Below are 27,520 nucleotides of genomic sequence, written 5' to 3' on the forward strand. Positions count from 1 at the left end.
CAGATCGCACCAACTTTAAACTAGTGATAGAACACACTAAAAAGGTGATAATAAAGTAACAATTGAACTTTATTAAAAAATGAAACGAAGTGGAATTGAAGTACAATCCTGTAAAGTACACATCCAAGTAATAGTACAATTCAAAATCTATACCACTGCTTTAAAGGTTTTCCATAGGTGTAAAGTGGTGACTCGGGGGTCTAAACACACGATAACCCACAAAAACAGAAACACATAATGCGACTACTGAGAGTAGAAGAGCAAAGATACTGGCAGTATCTCCGGAGCTGCCTGTGCCTGACTTTCTTAGCATAGAGCTGCCCGAAGAAATATCCAAGGGTACCCAATCACAATTAATAGAATAGTGTCCAGATCCATGCCATGGGTTCCCATCAACTGGATACCAGAATGCAACAGACATCTTGCTCAACCCGCCAATTGTAAGCTGAGCATCCTGCCAACAGTTACGAAGCAACTCATTTACACCCAATCATTAAAAGGTAATTCCTTATATAGAAACTTACAAAAAATACAACAGCATTATCACATAATATAACTTCATGACTTACTTATCTGCCACTATAAACACTGTTTCAATCACAGGACAAGACTCATCACAAATAAAGCTATAAGCCCCTTACAGACAGAAAAAGTTTCATATTCAAGTTGCACACAGTTTTTAATCACATGATTGGTAAAAAGGTAAGAGGTAAAAACTATAACTTGTGAACAATCAAACTGTGCTTGTAGTGTTGCTAGTTATAATTTAAGGCAAGATCTTCTCTATTATCAGAAAAGCAACAGATTTTACCAGATATCTATAGCCTACTTTTCAAAGATTCAGTGAGTACACAACTTAGGGTTAAAGTTCTTTTGATTTAATCTTAGGTAGAATCTGAACGAAACAGATAAGTATCTAACCTGTTGTAGACGATCCATGGTTCTCAAAGGCCTAGAAAATTCAAAATAATATGTGCCCTTTTGACCACCCGATGCATATGGGCTGTCTTCCTCCACGAAACCTGTGGGAGAGAAATATCAACTATTCATGTTGAAAGAGAAGATGAAAACATATATAAAAGTTCTAAGTTACAAAAAGAAAATGACAAAACACGTGCCATAATCTAGTTGTAGCAAACAAATGATGATTGGCTTAGACAACCAATGGTTGGCTTTCATTTATTATAAAAATATCAATATACATGGAAAGGAAAACTTAAATGTCCAACCTTAAAACGAAAGTTAGTTAACCACCTGAGTGAACATTGAAGCTACTGTGCCACCACGCTCCTTTCCAATCATTCTGAGCACTAGAATCATTTCCTGGCAATGGAGAAAGCCAATCCTTAATACATCAATCGTACAAAACATTTAAACTCCATAAAAAAAGGCAGTTAAAGAAGAAAACTATGCCAAATTACATACAAAAATATTCACATAGAAGAGCCTTCTTGTTGAAGTGAAGCAGCAAAAAAGTTGCAGAAACTATTTCTAGTCAACTAAGATCAGCTCATGATTTTCATATCACACCGAATTTAGACAACTAGCCGCAAGGATAAAGTTTAACAAGATGTCATCATTAAGACAAATAATTTCCACCAACCCGTAGGAAATGAAATAAGTTCATGCTCAAATTAAATTGCTTCATACCAGAGTTAATATAATATAATATACTCCATTTATACAGTATCCAAAGGACCTCATAAAATTTGAAAAGAAAAAAAAAAAAAAAATCCTAAAAATGCTACTTTCCCTTCCTTACTCCAACACAGAAGAAACCCTAAAACATTACATCCAATGGCAAATTCATAACTGTTCTCTTTCCCCACTTTTTGTGTGGTTCTAGATGTCATTCAAGTTGCAATGCCTACGTAACCGCAACCACTGTTAAATCCGACAATAATGCATAGCTTCAACTATTACTCATACCTTCAAAAAGAGTCCAGCAGTGCTTATGTATTAATATTTATTCATAAAGAAGTGAGAAATTTATATCTATGCGAAAGGCTAAAGGTAAAGTAAAGCAAGGATTAAACAACCTTATAGTCTTCTATCCTAAATCAGGTTTTTCTAATCTCTTAATATTTGACAACTTGAAGAACGAGCATGAAGAAGACACTCATAACGATTTAGATAAGATTTAGAATAAGATGGTGAGATTTGGAGACAAAAACAAAAATGAAATTGATTAAATATGAGCATTTGTGAGGTGTAACGGATGAAACAAATAAGAGTATTTGGGGTTTGATTTAATTGAAGGAGCTTAAAAGAAAAGAGAGTAGCAAAAAGGAAAAATGCTGAGGCAATGACAGAAAGGTAATTGCCAAAAAGTAAATGGAAGAAAACAGGGCCAAACTATGAACTATTCCTGCCGGTGCAGCGACATATACCAGGAATTTAATTAAACGATAGTTGAACATTGTCATATAATTTAAAATAAATGTGGTGGTCGTGAAGAGTTTCCACACCATCAAAGAAATGATTCACATTTCAATATTCAAAAAGTTCTTAAAGTGGATGCCAATGTTTGTGGAACATGAATTGCACTATCTGACCCAAGAAAGAAGAAAAAGAAAAGGGACCATCTCACAAAATCTAGGATTTGACTTTGAAGGATTCAACTCCACCTTGATGTCTCTGTAAAAATCGCAGTCACTTTCTTTAGCGCCTTCTCCCACTTTGCTTTCCTTTCTTAAGATAATCCTATCTTCTTTTTAACATGTAACACGTTTCATTTGCAATCAACAGAATACTAAAATAATTTAATTCTAAAGTACCTGAAGGGCCAATTCCATCAAGATATCTACAGTGTGGGTTCCAATCATAAACATCGACCAAATGACCAAACCTGTTCACAGAACAAGGATCATAAGATGAGTAGATTATAAATAACCACGAATATATTCTTAATTGTCATGAAGATCAAAATCATTGGGTTGTGGTTCTTCACTTGTCATTTCCATTTCCATCTCTGTTATCTATTGGATTGCCACCATAAAGTCGTCCCGGTATAGCATTTCCAATTGAGAAGTGCATAATGTCAACCTCGTGCCCTTTGCAAGTCTTGTTGGTGCAAGAGTCGGAATGCTCTTTACACCCACCCATCTAACAAAACACAATTTCACAATATTAATTTCATTAAGGTGTAAGTTAATAAAGTGAAAAATAAATTGTGATGGAAGAAGACACTGTCACAGAATAATCAAAAGGATCACTTACATTATGATAGGTAGCATCTTCGCCTACTTGAAACATAAGAGCAACGGAAGGGCACTTTGTGTTTTCGCTGCATTAGGGAAAACAAACTCAATTCAATAAAAGCCTTATATGATGAGAAGAAAAGCATTGCCAATGTGTTATCAAACTAAACCCAATCTGTAGAACTTTCACAAAAGCATGTAATGACAATTCAAAAAGCCAACAAAGAGAAGGATACGGATTCAATGTCATCATGGCAATCAAATGTTTATAAAGATGGCAGACATAAAGTTGATCTCCCTCCAACCAATCTGTATGCAGTATGATGTCATAAAAAGTACCCCGTTCAAAGACAAAACACGGATATGTATACAAAATCAGATTTGTCACTATTAGTGATAAGGGAAGTAGATCAAAATAATAACAAAAATATCGGAATTTAGTTGCGATTCAATTCAGAAAGCAGCAACTACCAGCTAAAAACAAAAAATTGGGAGAGATCAAGTGAATCTAATACGTCAAAATACAAAATAAAATGGTTCGTTCTTGAACATAATCCAGTAGCTTTACTTTCCTTTTCAAATCAAACACTTACCCTTTAGAATACACATACTCCCCATCAACTTGCAACAAAAAGAAGACATCACGACCGTCGTGCAAAGCCTGCAATGAAGCCCATCGAAATTAAATGGTTAAATCCGTTCAAAATTGATTGAACATGTGTTAGCATATCATGAAACTAGGAAAGGGAACATTAAACAAACACTTCTACTACATGAATGTGTTATGGTTTGGATAGAACAAAAGTATACCTTAACGGTCATTTTTCCACCTTTGTACTCGTGGTCATCGTCAGGGTCAAGAGCCAGTAGAAGAGAGAATTCGAAGCCATCAATGTCTTTCCAATCATCGGCGTGACCATCAAGCGTGACAAGTCCTGGCTTGAACTCGGCCTGGACTCGGATCTCAGAGTCAGAATCGCAACTCCACTCACCTGATTCTTCGTGCGAGTTAACCCATCCGATGAACACCGAGCTTAATACTAAAAGTACTAGCGAGACTCGAAGCATAGTAAAGCTCGAAATTTCCAAGCTTGTTTTCTTTCAGTTGCGTTGTTTGTTCTCTTATTTAGTCTGCATTCCTTAGCCGACTCAGAATAAATTCGAACTTGACTTTTATTTATGTAGTACAATGGCTTCTGTCTTTCTGATGTTGTAATTAGCAGAAGATAGTACAACAACTACTATTCTTCTGCACGAAACATTTAAATATTTAGTCTAAATAATACAAATGGTGGACCCAACGTATAACGGGTCTTGGACCCGACAACATCTTATCTATGTGAATGCTTATCGGATAATAATAAGTATGTTTACTCCCCAAATTATTACCCATCTTTTTAATATATATATATATACACACACACGAGTATCATATATAATTTTAACAAAAGTGAACAAAGTGGTTAATAAATTTATGAGTAAGCATAACATTACTCATCTGATAAATGAAGATGTGTCACGTGATGCTTATTATTCGGATAAAAATATATGTTTCTACTGAATATAGATGTGTTTTGTTTAAATCAGACCTATTTTGCCAATACTAAAATTAAAAATATAATTTATATGTATTGAAATAATTGAATTATCATTTTCGTGGCCTTATACCATCTCAGACTGAATATCCTTTTTTTATTATCGTATTTATTTGGGGTGTTCAAAACTAGTTAACTAATTTTGTGAACTGAATCAGTTTTTGGGTTTAGGAATTTTCCTAAACTAAAACCAAACCAGTTTTAATTTAATATTTTATATATTTTTATAATAAATAAGATATTTTTATTTTATTTTTTAATTTAATATTTTTATAATTAATCGATTAGTAAAATTAGTTTTGGTTAATCGGTTTCCATATTCTTTCATATCGATAATCAAACCGAAAATTCGGTTCGTTTCAATTTTTGCATTTTTTTTTTTAACGCCCCTAATATTTACTAATATTTCTTTAAGCAGAAATGAATCTAAGACTAATCGTATATGCAGCTTGTTTAACTTTCATATTGCTGCCTTTATTCGACCAATCCACAGGTTGCTATAATATAAGTACACCTTGCATATCCAATAACTAATCATATCCTAGTTACCAAGAGATGTTATTAGTTGTTGGCTGCATTAATTAATTAGGATGTGATTAGCAAGAGATTTATTGAAGCATGGATTAATTAATAACATCCCACCTCAGAAAAATCAAATCCATCAACATCCAAAGTGAAATAATAAAGAATATCCATAAGTTACCATCTCTGTATGTTATAAGTTAAATTAACTTGTAATGTACTATTTGTTAAAACTTTACATTATGACTTTTATTTATTTTTTTAGATTTATCACGTAATTATATTTGATGATACATAATCTATAATGATTTATCAAGGATAAAATAATATATGATGAATGTTATTTTTGCGCTTTGATTTAATTATCCGATACTTAAATCGTATCTCAAAATTAATTAAGGTTTCCTTTAGAAAAACCTCTACTGCATTGCTCTTTTTTTTTTTTTTCTTTAGAAAACTACTTAAAAGATGTTTTTTTTTCTTTTGATAAGTTAAGATATGATATTTTAGATAAAACTTTTCTTCTATTTTTACCATCTCTTCAATTTTCATGTTTTCGCTCTTACAATTTTAGTACCAAGGTGACTTTAGCACTAAAATCCACGTGACTCTAGAAGAACTAGAGTCATTAGAATTTTTATTTTTTTACAAATTATTCTCTCAATCAGTGTTAAAAAATAAATATCAAAATTTCTTTAAACTAACAAATAAATTAACTAATTATATTTTATTAACAAAATTAAGAAACAAAATATATTGTTTTTAAAAATAAATAATGAATGTATATAAGAATTGTTTTAATTTTCTAAAAATAAAAAATGAAAAAAATAGATTTTTTTTACTCTAGAGTTGATTGAACTCTACTGACTTGAGAAATAAAATGGTTTTTCTTAACTGCTGGAGTGAATAGGGTAAAAATGAAAAGAAATTATGTGAAAAGTCTTAATTACTAAGTCAATTAAAAATAAATCAAATTTCAATTTGACTTTTTTTAAAAAGTTTTTAAGTAATTATGTTTTTTTTTTTTTTTCCTCAGACAATACAACTCTTTTTAAATTTGGTCCCTTTTTTTTTATTTATTTATTCAACGAGGTCATAAATCGTATTGATTATTATATTTTCATATTGCATTATTACAATACTTTTTTTCCTGATATAATATCAATATTAATTGGATCTTGTTGTGTGTGATTTTTTCACCAAACTCGGGATATCGCAAGGATATAGCTCGACTCAATATCAATTCGATTTCACCGATTGTCTGACCCAGCATAAGCTCGTCGACATTCAGCTCGACCCAGCACAAACTAGTCGCGAACAACCCGAATGATCACTCAATCAATTCCCAGATAACTTCAGATCCCAGATATTGTAGGGAAGACTAGATCAACAGAAATCTCAACGCAATCACAGCGCCCAATTGCGAGAATATCGGAATTGCATTTCGAATCAATTGTGATCCCTTTATTTTCGCTCTTTCATTTTTACAAATCTTGTATATAACCCCCCTACAACGATGGAAAAGAGGTTATAACATTTTCATTATAACTCTAATTGTAAGCTTTCACAACAAATACAAACACAATGGACGTAGGCTCAAGAGTTTATCTCGCCGAACCACTTTAAAAATCTTTTTGTTATTTACATTATTGCATTCATTGTTTTTCATCGTTGATTACCCGTAATCACGCACATATCGGTTCTGATCCCACCAAGGTTGATCGAATCACTCTAGTTGGTGCAGATTTCTATATCAACATTTTGGCGGTAGAAGGAGGGCGCCCTCCATCAACATCTCAAGTATTCCGGCAAACAGTTACAATACCCAACCCAATCCAATCCAGGCATACAATGGTGCACACCAGATCAAAGACCACCACCGGAAACCTTGAAAATATGGAAATCACCCACCAAGAAGTGCAACAGGATGTCGACCGCCCATGTCGCCAACTCAACACGTCACAAACCACCAGGGGGCAGGGACTTCAAACCCCGAGAACAGCCAGCTGGTGGAAATGATCAGACAATGGTTGCACAGATGGTGCAACAAAACATGGCTGAGCTGAGGAACCAGCAACCAACTGCCCAGAATCTCAACCAACCATGCTTCACCAATACCACCCCAACAGATATGAATTCTGCAGGTGGTCGAGCTGCTTCGTCAGTGCCGAGAGGCGACCAACACCCTTTACATGGCAAAGTGCACTCCACTCACGAGCGTGAATCCTGCGGGCAGACTAAACCCGGAAGGCGACCAAGGAAGCAACCGCGAGGGGAAAGCGAAAACAACGGACATCCCCAAGACACTCAACGAAATCCCCAGTGTCAGCGTGCAGGTATTAACCCATGCCCAAGACAAGATCGATATTCGCAGGCTTGCGAGACGAGCCAAGTGCGTCAATCTGGAAATGACTGACGTTTCGATTGTAACTGACGTCGTAAGCAAGACACTGACGATTATGATAACACTTATTAGCTTAGTCATCATGACTTGACCTCACGCATCAACGCGCACACTAGAGGGACCTCACAAGCAACAGATTTGCGAACCCATTTGCTCAAAATGAGGCTGAACAAAGCCCACCAGGGCAACCACAACGAAGACTTAGATTGTATGAAGAAAATGCTCAACGATCTGAGAGCCCTCTAGAATGGCACGACGAAGGAAATAGTAAGTTCCCCTTTCACAGAGGAAGTTCGTCAAACCCCGCTTTCACAAGGATTCAAGGTGCTAGAGAGCAAGTTTGACGGAAGCAGGGACCCCAGAGATCACCTCGACAACTTCAATGAACTGATGGAGCTACACCAGGTCAATGACTTAGCGAAATGTCGATGCTTCGCAGTCACATTGGTAGGGGATGCCAAGAGGTGGTATATGAGGCTCAAGGTGAACTCTATCAACTCTTGGCAATAATTCTCCTCGTTATACGTGCCATACTATGAAAGCGCATGACCTACTCAGAGTCCCGACAGCCACCACGTTAAACCCTTCTTAAAGCCAAAACCGTTAGAGACTCACATGAAAACCCTAAAACGCTTAACGTGGCCACTACAGTGACCACCCTTTGATGTGAAAACCAGAAAAACAGGAAAAGAAAGGGAAAAGAACCTTACCGGAGTGAGAGAAGCGTAGAGGATCGCCGGGAAGAGCGCCATGATAATGATAAAACAATAGAGGAATGCACAAGAATGCCAGAAAACTTTCATGGACTGAATGAGGATTTTGACGACTTCGCCACCTTTTATAGTAGCTTGCATGGGAGACAAAAGGGCAAGGTTTGATCGTAACTGTCAAGTTGTAGTGAATCTTGACCCTTCATTCGTCGAGCAATCTTAGCTTTTAGGCGTGGTCACGTGTCCACTATCCGTTGGGGGCAACAAACCGTCAAATTGTTATACTGATAATCGTCGTCACACGTCGCCTCGACTTCGCGCGTGGACAGCTGCAGTCTCTCACGTGTAACGAAACGTGACTGACAAAAGGTTGTCGCATTTTATGCACCGTGACTGCATAGAAATTACATGTTTGCCCTAACTTTTGATATTCTAAGTTTGACAGGTATCATTGGAAGTAAACAAGTGTGAAGCACGTCGATCGGACATGAGCTCGACCAAACCCACATCCAATGACCAGTTATCATTCCGAGCTTGCCATCAAATCGGGCAGTAGTCTTCGAAGCTCAGAACGAGCCTCAAACATTACGGGGCAGATATTGTGTATGATTTTTCCACCCAGCTTGGGATATTGCGAGGATATAGCTCGACTCGGTATCAGCTCGATTTCACCGGTTGTCCGACCTAGCATAAGCTTGTCGGCATTCAGCTCGACCCAGCATAAGCTAGTCGCGAACAACCCGAATGATCACTCAATCGATTCTTGATAACTTCATATCCCAGATATTGTGGGGAAGACTAGATCAACAGTAATCTCTGCTCAATCACAACGCCCAATTGCGAGAATATTGGAATTGCATTTCGAATCAATTGTAATCCCTTTATTTTCGCTCTTTCCTTTCAATAAATCTTGTATATAAACCCCTTACAACGATGGAAAATGAGTTATAAAATTTTCATATAACTCTAATTGTAAGCTCTCATAACAAATACAAACATAATAAACGTAGGCTCAAGAGTTTATCTCGCCGAACCACTTTAAAAATATCTTTGTTATTTATATTATTGCATTCATTGTTTTTAATCGTTGATTACCCGTAATTACGCATATATCGATTTCGATCCCGTCAAAATCGATCGAATCACTCTATTTAGTGTATATTTATGCAATAACACTACCCAAACATCACTCCCTTACAACATCCTCTTACAACATGACATGGTAGCTGACGTGGCAGATGCCACCTCATCTGCCACGTCAGCCAGATGTCAAGTCACTCCCCCAAAAAATAAAAATAAAATTTCTCTAACCCTAAATTTCAAAATTTACCGTTACCCCATGAATCAAATTTTAATCCTAAAATTCATTTGCAAACCCTAAAGTTCAAATCTCCTTTCCTCTCTCTCTCGCGACCTCTCCTACCACCACTTGAGCCCTCTTTCCCCTCCAGCTCATCCTCTCCTCCTTATCTTCATGGACTCTCGAAAGTTGTTCAGTGTTAAGATAAGATTTCAAAAAAATCTCCAAATTTACACCCAAAAACCTTAAGATCTCCGAGCTTTTCAATGTTGCTTCAATCCAACTAAAGCTTCTGGTTTTTCGATTAGAAACATGAATTTCACAGCAAGTTTTTGCAGGAACTTGAGTTTGCTGCCAGTGTAGTTCTTACTGCCATGTTCGTCTTCAGCCATTTTTAGCTTCTTTACATGTTCCTCGCGTGGAACGCTGTCGTTTTGCAAGTTTTTTTCAAGGTAATATTTTTAGTTTGTTTTGTTTCTTAATTTATTTATTTTTTTGGTTTCCTAAGTAATGAAGTACTGTGTTTAATGTATATTTTGCAGGAAGAAGAAAGAGATTGTTTGTAGAGTAACTAGGACAGATAGAGAACCAGATAGCAATAATGATAAAGTGATTTTTTCTTTGAATGTTCAATTTTTTTTTTGTTAAGATTCGATGCAGATGAAATGCATTTGTATGGTTATTGTTTTTTTAAGCAACTATTTTGAATTTGGTCTTGGGGCTTGGTTTTGGCCCTACAAAGCATACTCTTTTATCAAATGTTTGTGTTTCGTTAATTGATATTGAAGTTTATATGAATATATACAAGAAAAGCAAATAAATGAAGATGGGGCAAACCCACCTGCCGCTGATACCCCTTAGAAAAATGATAAACCTGAGCTTGATTCGAAGCTTGATGATGTGAATCAGATAACTAGCAATGATATAGAAACAAATGGTCTAGGTGGTGGTGTGCAAGTATTTATTTCTGATTTGCGTGGAGCTTAGATTTTGGAATTGTTACTTTAAAGCTTGTGATAGTTCTTAATATAATTGTTTGGTCTCAATAGATAATGGAGGCAGCCCAAGCTTCAGTTGGATTGTCAAGTAGTTACTGTGGCTATGCATTGTTGCTTTAGATTTCTGCATTTTATGTGAGGCCATGATTTATGTGCAGCTGGTGTAGATTGGTGGGTGCCGGATAAGAAGCATGGGCATGTTGTAGTTTTTGCACTATGTAGATTGAGCAGGTGTGCAGGTTGCAGTTTATTTATGCAGTTTCCAGGAGTCTTGGGCAGTATGTGCATGGTGGTGTGTGCTTGAATTGAAGTAGTGATCTGGACAGTGCTATGTATGGAGGTGCAATGTGATTGCTGAATTTTCTACAGTTTCTAGGTGAAGGCTTCAGTTTGGTTGTCTTGTGTAGTCTTACTGTTTGTGTATAAGGATTGTATATACTTGGTTGCTCTTGTTTCTTTTTGTGTAGTTTGATCCCTTGGGCATGTCTAAGGTCTTTGCCTGTGTAAAATGGATTGTTTATGCAGTTTCCAAGAGTCTTGGGCAGTATGTGCAGGGTGGTGTGTGCTTGAATTGAAGTAGTGATATGGATAGTGGTATGTATATAGGTGCAGCGTGATTGCTGCATTTTCTGCAGTTTTTGGGTGAAGGCAGCTAGTGTAGATTGGTGGGTGTAGGATAAGAAGCCTGGGCATGTTGTAATTTTTGCACTGTGTAGATTGAGCAGGTGTGCAGGTTGCAGTTTGTTTATGCAGTTTCCAGGAGTCTTGGGCAGTATGTGCAGGGTGGTGCGTGTTTGAATTGAAGTACTGATCTGGACAGTGGTATGTATGGAGGTGCAGCGTGATTGCTGAATTTTCTGTAGTTTCTGGGTGAAGGCTTCAGTTTGGTTGTCTTGTGCAGTCTTATTGTTTGTGTATAAGGATTGTATATACTTGGTTGCTCTTGTTTCTTTTTGTGTAGTTTGGTCCCTTGGGCATGTCCAAGGTCCTCGCCTGTGTAAAAGGGAGTGCGATTTTTAGGATGTAATTCTTTTATTTTTTAATAAAATTAGCAGGTTTACCTAAAAAAAAAAAAGAAACCTGGATTTTTAATGTTTGTAATTAACTAAAAGCAGATGATACATTATTTCTACCATCACAGTTTCAAGAGGAAGAGCTGGCTTATCTCTGGTACCAAAAAGAACAAATAGAAAAAACAAATGTGAATTGTATTACGGATCATGTGCAAATACATGAAAACCATATTTATTCACATGAAAGAAAATAAAAGTTTATGATATCTCCACAACTGATTTTTTCTCCAGTTTCATCCTAAACAGCTTGTTCCATCCTAACATCCTAAACAATAAGTCCAATTTAACAAACTCCGTCCTAACATCCTAAACAACAACTTTTCTGCAGCTTCTCAAATTCACAAAGTGGAGAAAGACTGCACAAATTCTGATTTTTTCAAATTCCGCACAAACTGGAGAAAGATTGCAACTTCTCAAATTCTTCAGCTGCAGCAGAAACTGCCCAAGCTTCCCATCCAGCAAATTGAGAAAGATTGCAACAGAAAAAAGACAAGCATCAGATTATAAATAGAAAAAAGACATGCATCAAATTATAAATAGAAAGGAAAATACATGGAAAACTAAAATTCCTTCTCAGCACTGAACATATATGCATCAGATTATAAACAGAAAAAAGACATGCATCAGATTATAAATAGAAAGGAAATACGTGGAAAACTAAAATTCCTTCTCAGCACTGAACATATATGCATCAGATTATAAATAAAAAGACATGCATCAGATTTATGAGCATTTGAACATATATGCATGAACATCACATACCATGTAAACAAGGCTACCATAGACTTGTGCCACTCGATCTTGAAGACCAGCAATGATACCAAGTTCCTTCTCAGCACTAAGGACCAAATTTGGCTTGATTTCCACTTTGACCAAATGTCTGACCAGCAATGATAACAAGTCAAAATTATGAAGAACAATGAAACATCAACTTAAACACCAACTTAAGCATCAACACAATAATAAATAACTTACCTACCCCATAAGATCAATACTTGAACATTTAACATTTAACAAAATCCAAGATCAGTCAACTCCAAAAGATCAGGCAATTGTAGGCCATAAACCCATAATTACAGCATCACAAATCAAAGAAAAAATAAAAATAAAATAAGAATCAAGATCCACATTGAACATTTAACAAAATCCAATACATTGCTTAAGTTTTTTGTTTTTTTGTTTTGGTAATCCTAGTAATTTTATAAGGAATAAAAGAATAATAGTCAACAAAGGGGACTCCCCTTAAGAGCAATCACCTTAGGCATACCTAAGGAGAATGAAACAAAAAAAGAAAAGGGCAAGGAAGGATAAACAATCCTTATACACAATAGATATGCCCACAGAGAATGAAACAAAAAAGAAAAGGGCAAGGAAGGATAAACAATTCCTGTACACAATAGACCCTATCAACTCTATACAAAAGGAGCCAACAAAAGCCATCAAAAAATAGGCTCATGCATCCTGCCTACAAAGCAAAAACACTACACAGCACCAAAGACCACCATAATCCAGCAATCCTACAATCATATAACACAAGTTGTGTTAGTTATCAATAAATAGAAAAAAAGAATAATAAAATAGTCAACAAAATTGATAATTACTAAATTTTCACCTTCAGCTTTTTTAATCAATTTATTGCTTTCGCAATTTCTTCTCTTTACGAACAATTTGTTCAAGCTTTGATTGCTTTCTTTTGAATGGAGGGCGACCTTTGCTTCGCACAGCACGTGGAGTAAGAATGTTACTGCTCCCCTCTTTAGTAGTATCATCAACACCTTCACAATTCGTTCTGCTACTAGTTGACACATTTAGTCTTTTACCAATTCCACCAACACTTTCATTCGACATCAATCTGTTTTTCATATCGTTGATAATTTCTATCACCATATTACAATCATCCTCATTGCTTGATGCCAAATCTGCTACCGTAGAGAATAAATTACACATCTGATCAAATCGTTGTCCTTCAAGGGTGGTGTTCCAACTATTGTAACTTATCCTAACCTTGGTATGACATCTGTTTATATTTTTACTCCACCACCTTAAAATGTACTTTTCTGGTACATTATGAATCAACACCATAATTGCATACCGACATAAAATTCCTCTAAACTCAAACAACCGACAATTGCATCGAATGTCACAAGTTGCTTCATCAAAGCAAACCATAAAAGGAACACGACGATGAGTCTCTCCAACCACAACATCTTCTTCTATTATAAATTCCATACAGGAATCAGTCTCTTTGAAAGAAGATAAATCATAATAGATCTTAGCCGCTAGCTCTCGTTGAAACTCTTTGAATTTCGCAGTGGTATACGCATCTTGAAATTGTTTCTCAATAGCATAAGTCATTATGCAAGGGATCCATGATCTAAAAGATTTAAAATCAGCCTCCCTTTCTTTTCTACTTTATCCTGCAATGCATTCTCATATTGCTCCACAAACTGTTTTAAAGTGGTTTTTGAATTAACATATCCATCAAAGAATGCATGCATACTTTCACTGCGTTGAGTAGTAGACATACCTGCCCAGAAAGTGTCTTCTACAAAAGCTAGCACCCAACGTCGTCTTTCATTATACAATCCAAGTAACCAACCATTATCATGAAGGTTGTATTTATCAATGAACATATTCCACCGTTCTTCAAACTCCTTACATGTCAATGAATCATACACGACATTTTGCAAAGAAAATTTAATACATTCATATTGACTATAACCTCTTAACGTTTCGGGCAATTTTTTCATTATATGCCACAAACACCATCTATGTCGTGTGCCAGGGAACACAATCTCGATTGCATTTTGCATTGCCTTATCTTGATCAGTGATTATTGCCTTAGGAGCACAATTCAACATACATACAAGCCAAGATTGAAATAGCCAAACAAACGTCTTTGTGTCCTCATTGGAGATTAATCCACAACCTAACAGTATTGAATGGCCATGATGATCAACACCCACAAAAGCATCAAATGATATATCATACTTGTTAGTCAAATATGTAGTGTCGAATGTCACAATATCACCGAATTCTTTAAATGCGGCCCTACTTCTTGCGTCCACCCATAAAACATTCTTTAATCGACCATCTTCATCTAAATCCATTATGTAGAAGAAATTCAAATTCTCATTTTGCATTTTCAGAAAATATTTTTGGATTGTAGAAGCATCTCCAACACCAAGTTGTAGCCTCCTAACTTTTTCAATGTAGTTTCTATAATCTTTTTGTAGGAAAGGCAAATTCTCACCACTGCCAGCTTCAACTAACAAGGAATTGAAGTTCTTGTTTAGTCTAATCCTAGCCTCGTCATTCAATTCAATCTTCCTTTTCACATATGGTTGTATAATTTGATTGCTCTTAAAATATCTTGTTTTTCCAGGACTACTAAGTTCATGGTTATGATCAATGACAATTGACAATATTTGCCATTTTCCATTAGAATGTAGAGATGTAGTAATGTGAGCCTTACAATCAGTTTTTGTCACCGGATGCATTTTAAAGGCATTTCTAGAGTTATTGTTCCACTTCCCGCTATAAGAACAAGCCAAGGTTGCATATCTCAACTCTCCATCATCTCCTTTCCTTGAAGATCTTATAATAGCTTCAAAACCTCTTTTGTTCCCATAGCTTTTGTAGTATTGTAAAAGCTCATCAAATGAATCAAAAACCATTCCAGGCTTAGGCTCCCAATCCTTTTCTGCGTTTCTTGTATCTTCTATTTCTTGAAAGTGATTATCCTAATTTATTGATATTATAATAACCAAAATTAGAATATAATCATACTTAAAAAAGGGTATAAATAATATTAAATTAAATTAAATTCATATTAACAAATAAAAAGAGATTGCAAAGACTAAATTACCTCTACGACATTGAATTGAGCAGAATAGTTCTCTGAACTTTTTTGACTGCACTCTTCCATCTTTGAGGGTGGTGGTGGAAGAGGAAGAGCAAATGACGACAGTTTACGATGGTGGTGTGGTTAGGAGTGGTCGTGGTGCGATTGAGGTTGGTGGTGGCGGCAGAGTTAATAAAAAATTCTGTTAGTACTAAAAATCTGCTTCAAAAAATAAAACCTATAATTAGCTAAATAAACAAAAATAGTTCACTCAATATTTTCGTGCTTTCCTGTTTTCATATATGTCACAAACATGCATGCATGCTATCTACCGTACCCATCATCAACTTACTCCAATTAGCTCCCATTCATTCATTGCAAGAGTAATTCAAATCACAAGAAAAAGTAGCATAAAATTGCATATTAATATCAATGGTCCAAATGCATTATCATATCATAAATTTCATTAAACTCTTAAGGGAATGAAGTTCAATTTGAAAAAAGGAGTAATGAAAACAAGAAAGCACGAACATGTTGCCATCCATTCCAAACTCCAAACGAATCAATAAACATGTTATTCCTATATTCCATCCAGTGGCGTAAGACTGAACAAATTAGCTCTGTCCTAAACAACAACTTTTCTGCAGCTTCTCAAATTCACAAAGTGGAGAAAGACTGCACAAATTCATTTCAAAATTTGTCCCCACCTCATTTGTTACTGTGAGAAAGACTGCACAAATTCTGATTTTTGCAGTCTTTCTCACAGTAAAAAATGAGGTGGGGACAAATTTTGAAATTCACAATTAAGAAAATAAAAGAGACATAGATAGACCGTGAGTGGCGAAAGACTGCAGCAGTGAGAGGAAAGGGTGAAAGTCTTTCTCCACTTTGTGAATTTGAGAAGCTGCAGTCTTTCGCTAATCATTTTTTATTGTCTCTTTTATTTTCTTAATCCTATCAGAATTAAGAAAATTAAGAAAATAAAAGAGACAGAGACAAAGAGAGAAAGAGAGAAATAAGGGACATGATGGACATACGGATGAAAGGGAGCAGTGAGAGGAAAGGGAGAAAGCCTTTCTCCAGTTTGTGAATTTGAGAAGCTGCAGTCTTTCGCCACCCATTTTTGACTGTCTCTTTTATTTTCTTAATCATATCAGAATTAAGAAAATAAAAGATATAGAGACAGAGAGAGAAATAAGGGATATGATGGACATACGGATGAAAGGGAGCAGTGAGAGGAAAGGGAGAAGGCTAGAATTGCTCCTCAGGAGGTCGTTGATGGAAGAGTAGAGAAGGTGATGGAGGAAACCAAAGTGGTCAACACAATCAAGGTGGTCGAAATTCCGTAGACCTGACAGATGAATACCCAACGGAGCTGGTGCAGAGGTCGACCTGGTGCGGCTGTGGTGGCGACTGCGTTTCGCCTGAGATTGGGGATTGTGCTAAAAATTGAAAGGAAATCTGGGAAAAACTTTAGGGTTCGAATTTGAGTGAAAATGAAATTGATTTAGGATTTGGATTCCGGGGAAATCAAATTTGGAATTTGTGATTGTGAGAATTTTTTTTTTTTAAATTTTTGAAGGGAAGTGACACGACATATGATTGACGTGTCATGTTGTAAGGGAGTGATGTTTGTGTAGTGTTATTGATATTTATGTACCAACAGGTCTAAATAACATTATCTATTTAGCAAATATCACCAATCGGCTCAAAGATCATTGAAACAATTGCTTGCCTGTCTCCGTAACTTTATTATAGTGATAATTAATTGTCGAGCATTCGCCTGTACCGTTATACCCGACCCGAACCATCCAGCCCGTCTTATTATTTGTTCGGAGTCTTCGGACTATGCTTAAGTGAGACTCGGGCGCAAGCTCATTCAAAACCCATGTAAACCCTTTAATTAAAACAAACAAGCCAAGACGAGAGTAGTGCCTTTACCGAGTGATTATTTTATAACTCTTATGTAAAGCACTGGATCCGCTCTCTCACCAATTCATAACACTCTTGTCAAGCAACAAACATCACTTCGCAAAGAAAACTCAAGAAATGAAGATCAGGGACGTTCTAATATATTCCCTGATCGTCATTTACACTATCTCAGCCGTCTCCGCTGATTCGATTCACGGTTGTGGTGGCTTCGTCGAGGTGAATCTTTACCCTAATTGCGTCCTCCACTTGTTCTGCACATTGTTATCAAGAATACGCAAGAAAGGCAATCAAGAATCTTTAACCAAGATTCTTGGAGTGGAAATTGTTAATTCACATCTTTTTGGTTTACTGAAGCTTAATTAAACCGAACAAGAGACTGCGGATCTAACTTTCTTGATCTCATTTTTTAATTTTATTTATGTTCACTGTACGGACCACTACTCTTCTAATCAAGAATTGCTGTTTTATAGGCGAGTTCGTCACTGATAAAGTCGAGGAAGGCGACTGATTCAAGGTTGGATTATTCTCGTGTCACTGTAAGTATCACTACTGTTTATTACTAATCAAATGTTATCTATTGAATTTCCGATTCTACTCCGTGTAGAAGAATCTTGAAACTCTTCTACAGGAATCTTGAAACTCTACAACATGGATCTTGAAACTCATTGTTAGGATATGATAATCTGTCTTTTCAATCTTTAGGTTGAACTACGCACGGTTGATGGATTGGTGAAGGACAGTACGCAGTGTGCTCCCAATGGTTATTACTTCATTCCCGTGTATGATAAGGTATTTTTCAACAATGTTTATTCTTGCATTAATGGATGGAGCGATGTTATTTAAGTAATTATTGTTTCGCCATGGTCTTTTTCAAACAAGCTTTTGAACACAATAGAACGACTAGTCTGCCTTGCAGATTGTAAAGTATGAGTTTAACACCAATAGTTGGTTAAGTGGTAAAGTTTTCGACAAAGAGGTCCATGGTTCAGATCCCTTTGTGCCACCTGCTTAGGACATGGTATCCCACAAGTTATCTAATTACCGAGGTTGTAGTATGGACCTATTGAGCATGTTTGAAAGTTCAAAGGATTTCTAGGTATTAAAGAAAAAAATAAATCAGAATACAAATTCATTAGGTTGTTTTAGCATGGTTCTTTCGGACATAAATGAGTGTGCTTTCAGATTTTCCACTCATCATAATTGGTTGGTTTGTAATTTGAATTGGGAGGGATTATTGTAAGTTTGCATTTCACTTTCTGGAAGATGCTGCCGTCCATGTGCGGTTTTTCAGGAGCCTTTCACTTGTGTTCTCTTTGATTGCGTATAATCTTTGAGCATCTGTTTTGTAAATATTGGAGTCTGACTTAACACAATCAAGTGCCTCCTACAATCTTGCTATGCTATGGCAAGAAGATTTGCGAATTGCACGGGTAGTTTATGTGAAATGATATTTTGTAAATGCAATATGCTTGATTTCATGAGCTTATTTTGTGGTTTAGATCTGCTTTGTTTATCTTTATCATGCTTTGGCTTACAGCTCTGTAAACTTTGCTCTTGATTTATTGAAATTTCCTTTTTAAAACTTAACAGGCATATCTGCTTTATGTTTGTGTGACACATCCAGTTTCTGCTTATATTGCTTGGTTCACCTGATCACTTCTATTTCTATTTGCAGGGTTCATTTGTAATTAAAGTCAATGGACCAGAAGGATGGTCATGGGACCCAGATAAAGTTAGTAATTTCATTGATATTTACGCAAACTTCTTATGCATTGTGCTTCTCTTCTGACACATCTTTTATATTATTTAATTTGCTTGATTTTTAACCCCACAGAAAATTAATTTGTAGGTGCCAGTCACTGTTGATGATACTGGTTGCAATGGTAACGAAGACATTAATTTTCGTTTCACAGGGTTCGTTAAGCATTATTCATAATTTGATCTCAGTTTCATTTTATGTTCAACTGGAGTTCAGTGCTCATGCTCATGCCAGATATATTTGTAATTCACTGTTCACATGTTTATGTATTGTAGCTTTACCATCTCTGGTAGAGTTGTGGGAGCTGTTGGTGGAGAGAGCTGTTTGGTAAAAGATGGTGGTCCTTCAAATGTGAATGTTGAACTTCTCTCTCATGATGGTGATCTCATATCATCAGCTGTAACATCATCTGGAGGCAGTTACTTGTTCAAAAATATTATTCCTGGTATAAAGGGCCTGTGTTGTTATTTTTGGCACACACGGCCGTACACATATTCTAACAACAACATGGCTCTTTTGGTGCAGGAAAATACAAACTACATGCGTCACATCCTGATTTGAGAGTTGAAGTTAGAGGTTCCACGGAGGTTGGATGCTATGTTTCAGTTTTATTTTTCCCTTTTGGGCATTTAAACCACTTCTTCTTCTTCCTTCTCTCCTTTGCCACTCATAAATTTGCATGCCATGTTTTTTCTGGTAAATATACAGAATTTTGAAATTGAATCATATGTACATGTTCTTGCAGGTGCAACTGGGGTTTGAAAATGGTGTAGTTGATGATATTTTCTTTGTCCCTGGGTATGACATTCGTGGGTTTGTTGTTGCTCAGGTATTTGGAGGCAGCAGTTGCATGAAACTGCATTTTTATCTGTATTTCTTATAAGTTTTGTTTGAATTTTTGCTTATTTTTAATGTATTCTTATATATGAACACCTTTCTCCTTTATTTTTAATATGGTAATTCTCTTTGGAGATAGGTCATTTTTTGGTAAATGATTTAAGAATATAATTTTTATCATCAATTCCTATACATTCTGCGTAGAAAGTTTTATTTATTCAAATTTGGAAGTGTTAAGTTTGGCTGTAGACCAATTATCATCTGAAAATGTGTTATGTTGTGGTTTTTATTGATAACTGGATGCCACTTTTATTGTCCTGATAGGGAAATCCAATCTTGGGAGTTCATTTATATTTATATTCAGATGATGTTGTTGAGGTAGACTGTCCCCTAGGTTCTGGTAATTCCTCGGGACAAAGAAAAGCTCTCTGTCATGCCATATCTGATGCAGATGGAAAGTTCACCTTTAAATCAATACCTTGCGGTAATTCTATTCCTAATGTTAATTCTGTTTATGCTGTTTATATAATAACAAGCAAGTTAAAAATGCATTCTGGAAAGCTTTGAATTGCTTCAAATTTAGTCATTTTGGTCACTGTTGAATTTGTTTCATTTACATCCGTGCTTCCAGTGTCTTGCATCACATTATTTTTTCTTTGCTTGAACTAGTTCTAGCGTAAACTGTCTTTAGCAAAAGGTGCAGAAGTTTAACTGTTTCTTTTTTCTGGTTTGGCAAATATAAAGAGGATAGAGATGATGTCCATGAATGAAAATGTTTTAGTTTTCTGACGAGACATTAAGAACTTGAATAGGTTTTTTGTTGTTTTGGGATTCAGGGTTCCTGTAACTCAGAGCTTTAAGTCACATTGTTTTATTTTTTAGCTGCTTGACTTTCTCATATGCTATTGAAGGAACGTGAATTAAATTGAAAACAATATGTGATCTTCATATCTAACATAATTACAGAATCTGATGTTTCCATGGATGAAAAGAAATAATAAAGATTAAAGCAACTTATAACATCCTGGATTAGATGGTTAGATTCACATTTATGTTCAATGGATGTTTTTATTTCCCACTTATGGAACCATCTACTTTATTACCGTTTCTGTAGGTGACACACCAAAATTAGCTGGATTCATATATTTTTTTAAGCAGAAATTAAATGGGAGCATTATCTTGCATATTGGCAATTATTTTGTGTTTCTATTGATTTAATGCCTTATGATGTTGATTACTTACAGGAGTTTACGAACTTGTACCCTACTACAAGGGTGAGAATACCGTATTTGATGTTTCTCCTGCTCGCATCTCAGTTTCTGTTAAGCATCAACATGTAACTGTTCCTGAAAAGTTCCAGGTAAGATGGTTAATCGCTCGTATGAAGGATTCATAATGTGCATTCTTCTTACATGAGCCTGTTTCTATCTGGTTAGTCCTTGTATGCTACTGCTTGGTATGAGTTAGTCATCCATCTTATGATATTGGAATGTGGATATCGTAAATTGTGCCCTAACCGTGGAATTTCTTATATCTTTGATGGGGAGCCACTTTTTTCCTTCTCTTTTTAAATTCTTCAGCAGTATTGACAATGTTTTTTAGTCCTTAATTCCACCTGATTATATGAATTAATTCAGTTATGTATTTTTTTGTTCTTTTAAATTTTTGAAGGTCACAGGATTTTCTGTTGGAGGTCGCGTAGTTGATGAAAATGACATGGGAGTGGAGGGAGTTAAAATATTAGTTGATGGTCATGAGAGGTCTATCACGGACAAGGAAGGCTATTACAAGCTTGATCAGGTACTGTGGATAATGCTTGATGATTAATTTGCTTATGTGGTAATAAGATGGACTTTGTGTAATAATTATTCATGATTAGTTTTGATTTACCTTTTCTTTAGGCCACAATTTGTTTATTTATAGAACTGGGGATACCAGATGTGTGTTTTATCCAGTCAAAACATCAAATTTGCCGTTTCTTATCTGCTCTCTGTTGTTTGTTTGGTATTTTTTTTTTTGTAATCAAATTGAAGTTTGCTTGATGGAAGAGCATAAGTTATTTATTTCAGTTTGTTCTTGACTGATTTTAGTTAGATTCTACTGTAGTTTGTGGAACAAATGCAAACTCTGGATATAAGTCTTATCCTTGGTTTATTTTATTGTATCTCACTTTCATAAAGAGTGACTGTTTGTTNCCAATTCAACTTTTTTTTAACTTTTTTCAAAAAACGTTTCCCAAAACCCCCAAATTTTGAACCAAACGAAGCCCTAATTTTTGGTTTGGTTTGGTTTTCAGATTATTTCTCCCACCCCTAGTGAGAACACGTCGTTTACTAAAAAAAAAAAAAAAAGAGGATAAAAACTTCCAAACTGAAGAGACAAAATCTTATATACTAAGCCATGATTAAAACAAGATAGGGTATTTAGTTGCCACGATAGTTACCTACTCACCTAATTAACCTTAAAATAAAAATCTCCTTTAAACGTTTTTAATACTATTAAAAAAGCAAATTTTATAAACTAATTTAATACCATAATTATTATAATAATAATATTAATTAAACATTACTTTATAATAACAAGAAGAATGATATATGAAATTATAGATAATAAACCTGGAGGGGTTGATCTGATAGTCAAAGAGGTTTATTTCTTTTTTTTAGTTTCTAAGTTCAAATATTGGGGTTATCTACTATAATAATATTGTAACTTATCTGTTCATTTAGACTTGAAAGATATTCAATAAATCTTATTGAAATACTATAACTTATCTGCTCTTTTGGACTTGTAAGATATTTAATAAATCTTATTGAAATGCGCATAAACTAGACGGATAAGAAAAAAAAATAGAGGTAATACTTGTGCAATAACACTACACAAACATCACTCCCTTACAACATCTGTAACGCCCCACTTGAGGTACGTACTTAAGATTTGTTGTATGGCTTAAATGTTTATTGATTTAGTTTTAATTGAGTTTGTATGTTGAGTTGGTTGAGTGTTTGTCTTGAAATTGATTGAGTTTTGAGGAATCTTAGAATTCCAGTCTTCGTCGAGGTGACGTTGGCTTGAGTAAGACAGTGTCGACTCTGTAACTTTTCGCCAGGGAGACGGAAGTTTCTTCGCCGCGGCGACGAGTCAGTTGAAAAGTTTAATGAGTTTCTAGAGAATTCTTCCTTTGGGGCACAATGACCATTCTACCCCTAATTAGTAGGAAAAGTGGGGAGTAAACTGTAAGGAAATTTCATGGAGAATAGGTTAGTATGGGGGTGTGAGTGAAATGAATCAAAAGATATAGATGGAATTTCCAAGAAAGAGCAAGGGCAAAATGGGAAAGAAACTGATTTCTCTCAATCTTCCATTCAATTTTCCTAAGATTTCTAAGGGGTTTAAGAGAGCTTTTGAGTAATTTTGAGTAGAGATTTCATCTAAAGCATCCTAAGGTAAGGATTCTTGCTTTAGATGTGAGTTTTGCTTATGGTTATATTGAAGTCTTATATTGTTATTATTGTTTTTGTTGTTGTTTTAAAGTTGTAGAGAGAAATCAAGTTACCAAAGGAAAGGAGAAGTATTAGAGAAGCTATTTCCTCACAAGGTAAGTAAATCCAACTCAAGTGGAGATTTAAGAACTCTTTTAAGTAGAGACTTATGTATGCATGTGTATATCTTATGGTCATTGAGAAATTGAGATGAGATGAGATGAGATTATAGTTATTAATGAGTATTGAATGTATTGGAATATGAGAAGTGTGGAGATTTTATGGTGTTGAGTTGAGTTTGATTGAAGTTGAAGGGAATTTGAGTAAACTCTTTAGAAGTGTTTGTTTTATTGACAGGAAATTAGAAGTTTATGAGAGAGTTTTCTCCCATATTGGGAAGGTTCAAGAAAAGAGAAAAGTTATTGTTTAAGTAGAGTTTTATATGCACATGAGTTGTATGATGAAATGCTCAAGAGAAGCATGAGTAAGAGTAGTAAGCCTTAATTTTTGCTACATAGCATAATTGCATCTCATAAGTGCATTAATGAACATGAGTCACATATGTGCATTAATCATGCATTAAATATGCATTAGAAAAGAGAGTAGAAGAGAGTAGAGAAATTGAGTTTAAACTACTCTAAGAGTAGAGAGAAAGAGAGAATGAGCACTAGAGAACAAAGAGAAAGTAGTGCTAGATAAGAGAATAGAGTAGGTTATGCGATGGGGAACCTGTGAGTATGGGTAGAGTATTCCCGTATGTACGCCGCATTGAGAGAGTGGCATGAGTATGAGAGAGAAGTGGTGTAGCCCGTGAGAGTGCATGCGGATGAGGACTATACCCGAGTTTACCCAAGAGAGAGAGTTTTATACACTCACATGGCCAAGTGTTCCGAATCCATGCATAACCAAGTCCGATCGGCTAGAATGAGGAAAAGTCATGGAGAGTGGGAGTGAGTCCCAATCGTGCCTCTGGTCAGATGGGGTCGTGACTTGCTAGAGACAGAGTTAATAGAAAAGAGAAAAAGAAACAAAGAGAGAGAAAGCAAAGACAGTAATGGGAATTTTAAGGACAGAATTGAGGAGAAAGAGTTACAGGGATAGATTAGTAGAGGATTTACTTACTGAGCATTGTTTTATGCTCACCCCGTTGTTCCCTATGTTTTTGCAGGATCTAGGTGAGGACACGGTCGAATGGATGTCGGCAAGCGAAGGAAAATGGCTACACTATCCACTTTATTGTTCATAGTTTTGTATATGATATGAGTTTGTACAAAGAATGTATATGTTTAATAAAAGAAAAATTTGGGCCCAACTTTTTATACTATTTTACATGTATTTTACTATGCATATTTTATGAGAATACGAGTAGAAAGCAGTCATTACAACATCCTTTTACAACATGACATGGCAGATGCCACCTCATCTGCCACCTCATCCAGATGCCAAGTCACTCCCCCAAAAAATAAAAAAAAATAAAAAAATTCTCTAACCCTAAATTTCAAAATTCAGCGTTACTCAATGAATCAAATCTTAATCCCAAAATTCATTGGCAAACCCTAAAGTTCAAATCTCCTTTCCTCTCTCTCTCTCGCGGCCTCTCCTGCCACCACTTGAGCTCTCTTTCCCCTCCAGCTCGTCCTCTCCCCCTTATCTTCATAGACTCTCGAAATGTTGTTCAGTGTCAAGATAAGATTTCAAAAAAATCTCCAAATTTACACCCGAAAACCTTAAGATCTCCGAACTTTTCAATGTTGCTTCAATCCAACTAAAGCATTTGGTTTTTCGATTAGAAACATGAATTTCACAGTAAGTTTTTGCGGGAACTTGAGTTTGCTGCCAGTGTAGTTCTTGCTGCCATGTTCCTCTTCAGCCATTTTTAGCTTCTTTACATGTTCCTCGCGTGGAATGCTGTTGTTTTGCCAGTTTTTTTCAAGGTAACATTTTTAGTTTGTTTTGTTTCTTAATTTATTTATTTTTTTGGTTTCCCAAGTAATGAAGTACTATGTTTAATGTATATTTTGCAGGAAGAAGAAAGAGATTGTTTGTAGAGTAACTAGGACAGATACAGAACCAGATAGCAATAATGATAAGGTGATTTTTTCTTTGAATGTTCAAAATTTTTTTGTTAAGATTCGATGCAGATGAAATGCATTTATATAGTTATTGTTTTTTTAAGCAACTATTTTGAATTTGGTCTTGGGGCTTGGTTTACTGGTTAGTCGGTGCTATCTGATGAATTCAACTTTCCATGATTTGCCTCAATATTTGAACTTATGGGGATGTGATTTGCTTCATATTTATTTTCTTCTATTGTCATAGACTTCTTGATATGCTTAGAAAGTCGTAGGGTAAAATGTTGTTCAATATTATGGCTTCGGGTACTCTCATTAAAGAATACGATATTGACTTTTGCCTATAGCATTCAAGTCTATCAAGGAGATGGAAACAAATGTAAGGAATTAGTGAAGCAGCAAAATGCTTGACTAATTATGATTAATTGTGATCTAAGAAACTCACAGTTCATCATAATGATGGATTTAAGCTAGAAGGCTAAGCCAAGGTGGGGGCTGTTTATTAAATATATAAATCTCTATACTGTAGCATTTATTTTTTATTTTTCATTTTTAAACTGTATATTGTTATTGTTTTTAAACCGCATGACTTGTTTATTGAGACTTTATCCCAGTAAAAAATGCATCATTGTGTTTCTTTTGCTTTAAATTTGCAGCTGGTATGTCTGTCAACATTTTTTTGAACATTTGCGTGGAGCTTAGATTTTAGAATTGTTACTTTAAAGCTTGTGATAGTTCTTAATATAATTGGTTTGGTCTTAATAGGTAATGGAGGCAGCCCAAGCTTCAGCTGGATTGTCAGGTAGTTACTATGGCTATGCATTATTGCTTTAGATTTCGGCATTTTATGTGAGGCCATGATTTCTATGCAGCTGGTGTAGATTGGTGGGTGCTGGATAAGAAGCCTGGGCATGTTGTAGTTTTTGCACTATGTAGATTGAGCAGGTGTGCAGGTTGCAGTTTATTTATGTAGTCTCCAGGAGTCTTGGGCAGTATGTGCCAGGTGGTGTGTGCTTGAATTGTAGTAGTGATCTGGACAATGGTATGTATGGAGGTGCAACATGATTGCTGCATTTTCTGCAGTTTCTAGGTGAAGGCTTCAGTTTGGTTGTCTTGTGTAGTCTTACTGTTTGTGTATAAGGATTGTATATACTTGGTTGCTCTTGTTTCTTTTTGTGTAGTTTGGTCCCTTGGGCATGTCCAAGGTCCTCGCCTGTGTAAAAGGGAGTGCTATTTTTAGGATGTAATTCTTTTATGTTTTAATAAAATTAGCAGGTTTACCTAAAAAAAAAAAAAAAAAAAACCCTGGATTTTTAATGTTTGCAATTAACTAAAAGTAGATGATACATTATTTCTACCATCACAGTTTCAAGAGGAAAATCTGCAAAAAGAACAAATAGAAAAAACAAATGTGAATTGTATTACTGATCATGTGCAAATGCATGAAAGCCATATTTATTCACATGAAAGAAAATAAAAGTTCATGATATCTCCACAACTGATTTTTTTCTCCAGTTTCATCCTAAACAGCCTGTTCCATCCTAACATCCTAAACAATAAGTCCAATTTAACAAGCTCCGTCCTAAGTCCTAACATCCTAAACAGCAACTTTTCTGCAGCTTCTCAAATTCACAAAGTGGAGAAAGACTGCACAAATTCTGATTTTTTCAAATTCTACACAAACTGGAGAAAGATTGCAACTTCTCAAATTCTGCAGCTGCAACAGAAACTACCCAAGCTTCCCATCCAGCAAACTGAGAAAGACTGCAACAGAAAAAAGACATGCATCAGATTA

The 27,520-nt window shown here is 35.5% G+C and overlaps 4 protein-coding genes across 4 annotated transcripts; 1 reads left to right on the forward strand and 3 right to left on the reverse strand.

Annotated features, from left to right (window-relative positions):
* Nucleotides 1-51: 51 nt before the first annotated feature.
* On the reverse strand, nucleotides 52-4,425 carry LOC116108283. Its single transcript, XM_031394538.1, has 8 exons — nucleotides 4,011-4,425; nucleotides 3,794-3,861; nucleotides 3,220-3,286; nucleotides 2,951-3,105; nucleotides 2,778-2,848; nucleotides 1,255-1,323; nucleotides 922-1,022; nucleotides 52-454 (listed from the first exon to the last, which is right to left on the reverse strand). Exons 1-8 carry the CDS (start codon nucleotides 4,266-4,268, stop codon nucleotides 161-163), a joined length of 1,083 nt encoding a protein of 360 aa, XP_031250398.1. The 5' UTR covers nucleotides 4,269-4,425; the 3' UTR covers nucleotides 52-160.
* A 9,009-nt stretch (nucleotides 4,426-13,434) lies between these two features.
* Nucleotides 13,435-14,157, reverse strand: LOC116108262 (protein FAR1-RELATED SEQUENCE 2-like). Its single transcript, XM_031394518.1, has one exon. It carries the CDS (start codon nucleotides 14,155-14,157, stop codon nucleotides 13,435-13,437), a length of 723 nt encoding a protein of 240 aa, XP_031250378.1.
* Nucleotides 14,158-14,214: 57 nt separating this feature from the next.
* Nucleotides 14,215-15,730, reverse strand: LOC116108263 (protein FAR1-RELATED SEQUENCE 5-like). Its single transcript, XM_031394519.1, has 3 exons — nucleotides 15,671-15,730; nucleotides 14,330-15,545; nucleotides 14,215-14,219 (listed from the first exon to the last, which is right to left on the reverse strand). The coding sequence occupies exons 1-3, from the start codon at nucleotides 15,728-15,730 to the stop codon at nucleotides 14,215-14,217; spliced, it is 1,281 nt and encodes a 426-aa protein (XP_031250379.1).
* A 1,819-nt stretch (nucleotides 15,731-17,549) lies between these two features.
* On the forward strand, nucleotides 17,550-26,559 carry LOC116108264 (nodal modulator 1-like). The gene is made up of 15 exons (XM_031394520.1): nucleotides 17,550-17,794; nucleotides 18,049-18,114; nucleotides 18,281-18,367; nucleotides 19,254-19,310; nucleotides 19,428-19,492; nucleotides 19,613-19,782; nucleotides 19,863-19,924; nucleotides 20,083-20,166; nucleotides 20,499-20,658; nucleotides 21,419-21,534; nucleotides 21,846-21,974; nucleotides 22,265-22,323; nucleotides 25,678-25,744; nucleotides 26,382-26,384; nucleotides 26,491-26,559. The coding sequence occupies exons 1-15, from the start codon at nucleotides 17,696-17,698 to the stop codon at nucleotides 26,557-26,559; spliced, it is 1,293 nt and encodes a 430-aa protein (XP_031250380.1). The 5' UTR covers nucleotides 17,550-17,695.
* Nucleotides 26,560-27,520: the final 961 nt, after the last annotated feature.

The sequence above is a fragment of the Pistacia vera genome, unplaced genomic scaffold (assembly GCF_008641045.1).
Source record: "Pistacia vera cultivar Batoury unplaced genomic scaffold, PisVer_v2 Contig560, whole genome shotgun sequence".
NCBI classification, from domain to species: Eukaryota; Viridiplantae; Streptophyta; class Magnoliopsida; order Sapindales; family Anacardiaceae; genus Pistacia; species Pistacia vera.